The 8,417-nt window shown below is 36.8% G+C and overlaps 1 protein-coding gene across 3 annotated transcripts in view; it reads right to left on the bottom strand.

The window, feature by feature from the left end:
• Nucleotides 1-1,324: 1,324 nt before the first annotated feature.
• LOC133557236 (serine/arginine repetitive matrix protein 2-like) overlaps nucleotides 1,325-8,417 on the bottom strand; it is a 94,241-nt gene continuing 87,148 nt past the window's right edge. For all 3 annotated transcript variants that reach the window (XM_061907550.1, XM_061907551.1, XM_061907549.1), the window contains 3 exons: nucleotides 5,976-6,048; nucleotides 5,807-5,900; nucleotides 1,325-1,971 (listed from right to left, as the gene is read on the bottom strand). In XM_061907550.1, the coding sequence (XP_061763534.1) occupies nucleotides 1,933-1,971; nucleotides 5,807-5,900; nucleotides 5,976-6,048 (206 nt within the window). In that variant the 3' untranslated portion in view covers nucleotides 1,325-1,932. The remainder of the gene's footprint in view (nucleotides 1,972-5,806; nucleotides 5,901-5,975; nucleotides 6,049-8,417) is intronic.

Raw genomic sequence — 8,417 nt, 5'->3', positions numbered from 1 at the left:
CAACGTTTCTCAAAGTGCAATTGCAAGAAATTTAGGGATTTCAACATCTACGCTCCATAATATCATCAAAAGGTTCAGAGAATCTGGAGAAATCACTCCACTTAAGCGGCATTGCCGGAAACTGACATTGAATGACCCTGACCTTCGATCCCTCAGACGACACTGTATCAAAAACCAACATCAATCTCTAAAGGATATCACCACATGGGCTCAGGAACACTTCAGAAAACCACTGTCACTAAACACAGTTCGTCGCTACATCTGTAAGTGCAAGTTAAAGCTCTACTATGCAAAGCGAAAGCCATTTATCAACAACATCCAGAAACGCCGCCGGCTTCTCTGGGCCCGAGATCATCTACAATGGACTGATGCAAAGTGGAAACGTTTTCTGTGGTCTGACAAGTCCACATTTCAAATTGTTTTTGGAAACTGAGGACATTTGTGTCCTCGGGAACAAAGAGGAAAAGATCCATCCGGATTGTTATAGGCGCAAAGTTAAAAAGCCAGCATCTGTGATAGTATGGGGGTGTATAAGTGCTCAACACATGGGTAACTTACACATCTGCGAAGGCACCATTAATGCTGAAAGGTACATACAGGTTTTGGAGCAACATATACTGCCATTCAAGCAACGTTATCATGGACGCCCCTGCTTATTTAAGCGAGACAACGCCACACCACATGTTACAACAGCGTGGCTTCATAGTAAAAGAGGGCGGGTACTACACTGGCCTGCCTGTAGTCCAAACCTGTCTCCTGTTGAAAATTTTGAAGCCTAAAATACAACAACAGAGACCCCGGACTGTTGAAAAACTTAAGCTCTATATAAAACAAGAATGGGAAATAATTCCACCTGAGAAGCTTCAAAAATGTGTCTCCTCAGTTCCCAAACGTTTATTGAGTGTTGTTAAAAGAAAAGGTGGTGAACATGTCCTTTCCCAACTACTTTGGCACGTGTTGCCGCCATGAAATTCTAAGTTAATTATTATTTGCAAAAAAATATATAAAGTTTATGAGTTTGAACATCAAATATCTTGTCTTTGTAGTGCATTCAATTGGGTTGAAAAGGATTTGCAAATCATTGTATTCTGTTTATATTTACATCTAACACAATTTCCCAACTCATATGGAAACGGGGTTTGTAAAATTTTGACTTGCGTTGAGTAAAATGACAACTTTTATGATAAAACTGCCAAAATTCAAAAAAAAATTTGTGAAATGTTGACATTTTTCTTGTGAAAATCCAACTCATTTTTCACAAGCTTTTTTATATTCGTATAGATAGGCTCCAGCACCCCCCGAAAGAAACAAGCGGTAGTAAATGGATGGATGGATGGAAATACAAAACTTTATAAATCTAGAAAGGATGTTCCTAAAAAGGTGGGCATTTTTCAGAGGTCCCCAGAAGGTCAGAAATACAAGAGTGTGTGTGTGTGTGTGTTTGTGAGTGTGTGTGTGTGTGTGTGTGTGTGTGTGTGTGTGTGTGTGTGTGTGCTTTGACAAAGGCGCCATTCAAGCGTCCACTGTTCATTAACATGGCGAGCGGAGAAGAGTTCACATTCCGCCATCTTGCCGAGTAATAGCTGGCACTCCGTGACGACTGCATGCTCGCGTCTGCTCGGAGGAGTTTGGTGCTTAGGGGTCCCCGTCAGCAGCCAGCGGGGCCTCTCTCGGGTCCACACAAATGGACCAATCGGAGTCAAAGCCATTCGACCCAACACATTTGTCCACAACACGATTCCATTTTGAGTCAAAATGAGACAAAAACGACACTTTCTGTCATGAAAACAGCAAAAACTGAAAGCTAAAATACTTCAATTATTATATTTTTTATTTTGCTGCTGCTCATTATTTAAACATACTGCCATTTTTTTTATTTTAAATTATTATCACTTAAAAAACAACTTCTGCATAAACTAATTACCATCCCATTCAGCTGCTGCTTCTGTGAAGAATCTGATCCAACAGTTTCTAGAACAAAACAAAAGAGTACATTAAAATATTACATAGTACAATTCTAAAAACCAAGTATTTGCCGTAATAATCATAGTAGACGCCATTAAATTAAAGTGTTTTACTTTCCCGTATTCAAACTGTGTGTAATGTTACACATATTACATATACTTAATGAATACTTAGGCCTACTGGGCTACTACTGTACTTTTATGGTGGTACTCAGAGAGCTAAGTCTTTTTTTTTTTGGTGGTACTTGGTGAAAAATGTTTGAAAACCACGGATACGCATCGTAAACAAGACTCACCAATATTCAAATATAACTAAATGAAAAAAAAAGAACCTGTCTAAGGAGTAAATCTGTGTATATATCAAGGAGAGATTGAATAAATAAGGAGTATCAAAAACATAATTAGACTTAGACAAACTTAAATGATCCACAAGGGGACATTGTTCCACTCAGTAGCTCAGTTAGAAAGGATGGAAAGGGTAAGGATGGAAAGGATAATATAGGTATAAAGTAGAGTAGTGGAATTTCTGACCTTTATACCATATTTTGTGTCTGTTTTAGTCCAAAAAGAAAGTCTATCTAAAAGCCTCTGATTCACTGGAAGAGCATATGTAGGGGAAAAGTTGAATTTGTTGTCGCTCTAACCATTCTACAAAATGCTTTGTTTGTTATGACTAAGGGATCCACAGTTGTTCTGGAGCAAGCAGTTGCAAAACAAACTGTGTGTAATGTTACACATATTACATATACTTGTTAAATAAAGCCTCTGTCTTGTTTTAGTGAATACTTAGGCCTACTGGGCTACTACTGTACTTTTATGGTGGTACTCAGAGAGCTAAATCTTTTTTTTTTGAGGTGGTACTTGGTGAAAAATGTTTGAAAACCACGGATACGTATCGTAAACAAGACTCACAAATATTCAAATATAACTAAATGAAAAAAAAGAACCTGTCTAAGGAGTAAATCTGTGTACATGTCAAGGAGAGACTGGGGCGGTATAGCTCAGTTGGAAGCGCGGCCATGCCAGCAACTTGAGGGTTGCAGGTTCGATCCCCGCTTCTGCCATCCTAGTCACTGCCGTTGTGTCCTTGGGCAAAACACTTTACCCACCTGCTCCCAGTGGCACCCACACTGGTTTAAATGTAAAAATTAGATATTGGGTTTCACTATGTAAAGCGCTTTGAGTCACTTTGAGGAAAGCGCTATATAAATATAATTCACTTCAATAAATAAGGAGTATCAAAAACATAATTAGACTTAGACTTAGACAAACTTAAATGATCCACAAAGGACATTGTTCCACTCAGTAGCTCAGTTAGAAAGGATGGAAAGGGTAAGCATGCAAAGGATAATGCAGTTATAAAGTAGTGTAGTGGAATTTCTGACTTTTATACCATATTTTGTGTCTGTTTTAGTCCAAAAAAAAGAAAGTCTATCTAAAAGCCTCTAATTCACTGGAAGAGCATATGTAGGGGAAAGTGAAATTGTGGTCGCTTTGTTATGACTAAGGGATCCACAGTTGTTCTGGAGCAAGCAGTTGCAAAACAAAAAGACCTTGACACATGAGGGAAACATATAAAAAGCCAGTAGACCAATATTTGATATGATTTGCATGATTTTGCTTGATTCTGGATCCTTCGGAGGATGCTTTCTGTTTGCATTGGCAATTCAATCCAACTTTTGAATATGGGTAAATAAAACTTTTATACTAAAAGCACTTTGTTTGCTGTGTAAGCTTCGGGCCAATCCACCACAGTAGACTAAAAATGTATTGTACTAGCAATATCAACTATAACATATATGTAATATTTACATATGGTAAATGGTATATACTGATATATTATATTTTTATAGAATACATAACAATTTTAAAGTTTAAGTACCAATGATCGTCACACACGCGCGAGGTGTGGCGAAATTATTCTCTGCATTTGACCCATCACCCTTAATGACCCCCTGAGAGGTGAGGGGAGCAGTGAGCAGCAGCGGTGGGCGCGCCCGGATATAATTTTTGGTGATTTGATGCTGAGTGTCAAGCAGGGAGGTAGCGGGTCCCATTTTATAGTCTTTGGTATGACTCGGCCGGGGTTTGAACTCACGACCTACCCATGTCAGGGCCGACACTCTAACCACCAGACCACTGAAAATAATGTAGTTTAAAAAATGTTTAAATTTAGTCACAATGTTTTATTCAAAACTTTACCTTCAGTGTAACCAAATAATTTCCAGCTATTTCAAAATAACTTAAAAATATTCCAAAGTCTTTTTTATTTTTGAATAGTAAACAAAGATGAGAATACTGTAATACTAAAGGCAAACATTACATTTTAACGTCAGGCTAGGTTAGCAGCACTAGCGTATCTATATGAGCTACATACCAACATTACATTTTACCATCATGCTAGGTTAGCAACACTAGCGTATCTATGTGAGCTACATACCAACATTACATTTTACCATCATGCTAGGTTAGCAACACTAGCGTATCTATGTGAGCTACATGCTAACATTACATTTTTAGCATCACACTAGGTTAGCAACACTAGCGTATCTATGTGAACTACATGCCAACATTACATTTTAGCATCACGCTAGGTTAGCAACACTGGCAAATCTATGTGAGCTACATGCCAACATTACATTTTACCATCTTGCTAGGTTAGCAGCACTAGCGTATCTATGTGAGCTACATGCCAACATTACATTTTTAGCATCACGCTAGGTTAGCAACACTAGCGTATCTATGTAAACTACATGCTAACATTACATTTTAGCATCATGCTAGGTTAGCAACACTAGCAAAGATATGTGCGCTACATGCTAACATTACTTTTTAACATCATGCTAGGTAATCACCACAAGCATATATATAATAATAATAATAATAATAATATTGGATTAGATTTATATCGCGCTTTTCTATAGTTAGATACTCAAAGCGCTCACAGAGAAGTGGGAACCCATCATTCATTCACACCTACTGGTGGTAAGCTACATCTGTAGCCACAGCTGCCCTGGTGAGCTAAATGCTAACATTACATTTTAACATCATGCTAGAGTCTGTGATGAGGTGGATACTTGTCCAGGGTGTACCCTGCCTTCCGCCCGAAACGCAGCTGAGATAGTCTCCAGCGACCCCCCCCCCTGCAACCTCCAAAAGGCACAAGCGGTAGAAGATTGATGTATGCATATATTACATATATTGTGCAATTATTTTTTTATGAATATTTATTCATTTTAATCACAAATGCAGTTTTTTCTCCTGGTTGTTACATGATGTCTGCTGTATACTATGGGCTGTTTGTTCTATAAGGGACAGAGTGGCCTTAGAGAGTGAACAATGGGACTTTTGACAGTGTTCCTACTCACTTAGGCCGGAAGTGCAGGTCACAGGGGGTCACATTATTTAAGTATAAATAATTATCAGAGATTTATGTGACGCGTAGCAAGCAGACTGCTACAAAAAATAAGGACCATTGTGTGATCAAACAAGAAGCTGCTTGTTAATCTAACTGCTAAGCAACAGCACCCTCTAGTGGACATTTTGGCATACTGCTCCTGTAAACCCTAATCTAACTGCTAAGCAACAGCACTCTCTAGTGGACAATTTGGCATACTGCTCTTGTAAACACTAATCTCACTGTTAAGCAACAGTACCCTCTAGTGGACAATCTAATACACTGCAAGTATCCTATTGTTTTCTCATCATACATTTAAATAAAAATATAGTAGTTTTGCTTAACACAACCATAGAGTGACTCATTTTACGATATTAGTATTATATTCGTGCTTTGTATTTTGCACTGAACCGTGTTTTTAACGATAATGAAGTTCATGTTATACCTTTTTGAAAAGCTCCACACGCTGTCTATTGGTCAAACACGCCTCCTTTTTCTTCTTCTCTTCCTCCTTTTTCTTCTTCACCTCAGTAAGAAGGCTGGAAATGATAGTAGGCAACATTTATTTATCAATCTGGTCATATATATATATATATTTCTTATTGTGAACTCACCGATTTGTCCGAAGCTCTTTGGCTTTCCCTGAAGCAGCAGCAGAGACTCCCTCTGTAGGTTTGGACAGATGACCTAAAAGATACCCAAAGAAGAACATAAATCTATATTTTTGTGGCCAATATATCTAGGGTATTAGCTTTTTCTATCACTATAAAAAAAATAATGAAGCTTCATTTTATATATTGTTTTAATTTATATTTGTAAAACATTTTAACGGGCCTGCTATCTGTGGTTGGAACCGATTGAAGCTAAAAAGGCTAGCATAAAATGTTAGCATGCTAATGTTAGCATTATCACATAATAAACTTTGGCATACTTTTAAAATGTGTACTTCTCGGTTTTAAGGAAGAAAACTAGCTTAAAACCTAACATGCAATGTTAGCATGCTAATGTTAGCATAATGATATAGGAAATGTTAGCGTACTTATAAAATTACGCTTAGTATCGGAAAGGATGATTTTTGGGTTCATATAAAAAATTTGCAAAAATGTAAGCATGCTAACACAGGCGATGTTAGCATACTTCTAAGATGGTATCGTGTATCCAAAGCCATAATTTGTAGGTTTAAATAAATAGTTAGCCAAAGTTGTAGCATAAAAAGTTAGCATGCTAACATAGAAAAAGTTAACATACTTCTAAGACGGCGCCAAATATCAAAAGCCTTGACATTTAGGTTTAAACAAAGAAATTGAGCTTAAATGCTACCGTAAAGCGTTAACATGGTAACCTTAAAATGCTGGTACAGGATATGTTAGCGTACTTCTAAGATGGCGGCAAGTATCGAAAACATAATTTTTAGGTTTATACAAAAAATTTTAAGCAAAAATGCCTACTATAAAATGTAAGTATGCTAACACAAGAGATGTTAGCATCCTCCCTAAGGGTCTCAAGTATCAAAAAGCCGTAATTTGTAGGTTGAAATAAATACAATTTGCTAAAATGCCAGCATAAAACGTTAGCATGTAAACATAGGAGAAGTTAAATACTGCTAAGTTTGCGCCAAGTATCAAAATTCACAATTTTTAGATTTAAAGATACAAAATCAGCTAAAAAATCAATGATAAAACATTAGCATCCTAAAAGTAGCAGGATGACAAAGACCAAAGTCAAAATATATATATTTTTAATTTATTTATGTAGTATATCTAAAATTTAATTGAAATTTTCCAGATCCAATTTGACGCTACAAAGTTAGCATGCTAATGTTAGCATGGTAATAAAGGAAATGTTAGCGTACTTCAAAGATGGCGCTACGTATCGAACAACATGATTTTTAGGTTTGCATAAACAATTCGCAAAAATGCTAACAAAAAATGTCAGCATGCTAACATAGGAGATGTAGCATATTTCTAAGATGGTCTCAAGTATTAAAAGCCATTATTTGTAGGTTTAAATAAATAGAGTTAGCCAAAATGCCAGAATAAAAAGTTAGCATGCTAACATAAAAAAAGTACTTCAAAGACGGCGCCAAGTATCAAAAGCCTTGACATTTGGGTTTGAACTAATAAAATTAGCTTAAATGCTAGCCTAAAACGTTAACATGGCAACGCTAAAATGCTGATATAGGAAATATTAGCTGTTAGAATGATTATTTGTAAGTTATCACACAACTCATATGCTTAAAGGCCGTTGCTATAGTTATTATCAGTCGTGCTGAAGTTGTAATTTTCTATCCGTGCAAAGGGACAAGTCGCAATCCAAGATTGTGAGTCGTCTCGTATCAGTGTTTGTGTCCAGACTACTGACTGCCAAGGGCAAACATAGAGTGCCTTGACGCAGACAAGCAGAGACAGGGCGATATCGCGAGTGTCAGCACATTTCCTTTTCATTAATAATCATATATTGTGTCTAACTGGGGCTGCTGAAATTACACCCCTTCCTTCAGAAGCTAGGGACCTCCCGAATAAATAGAGGAGCACATGGGCTGTGCCTTGGAGCGTATGTTGGAACTGTAACTAGGTGTACAGCCCCATACGTCTCTCCTCATGAGCAAAATTTAACTTTGTCTCTGCATGATTCCTTGCTTCTTGTCTGTTTAATAGATGTCATCAGTGTTTGAACCTGATACTGATAATACCTCTAAAATGGGGCCAAATAGAGAAAAACATGATTTTTAGGTGTATACAATTTTTTTTTTGCAAAAATGCCTAAAAATGCCATAAAATGTGAGAGGGTCTCAAGTATCAAACGCCATTATTTGTAGGTTTGAATAAATAACATTTGCTAAAATTCTAGCATAAGAAGTTAGCATGTAAATCATATGAGAAGTTAACATGCTTCTAAGATGGCAAAAAGTACCAAAATCCATGATTTTTAGGTTTAAACATACAAAATTAGCTAAAAATAAATAAATAAAGGAGACACGTTAGCATCCTAATATTAGCATGGTGACAAAAAACAAAGGTGAAAATATATATTTTGAAATTATTTATGTAGATTAA

This window comes from Nerophis ophidion, linkage group LG08 (assembly GCF_033978795.1).
Source record: "Nerophis ophidion isolate RoL-2023_Sa linkage group LG08, RoL_Noph_v1.0, whole genome shotgun sequence".
NCBI lineage: Eukaryota > Metazoa > Chordata > Actinopteri > Syngnathiformes > Syngnathidae > Nerophis > Nerophis ophidion.
Note: the sequence above shows the minus strand (reverse complement) of the source record. Positions and strands in the feature narration are given on the sequence as shown.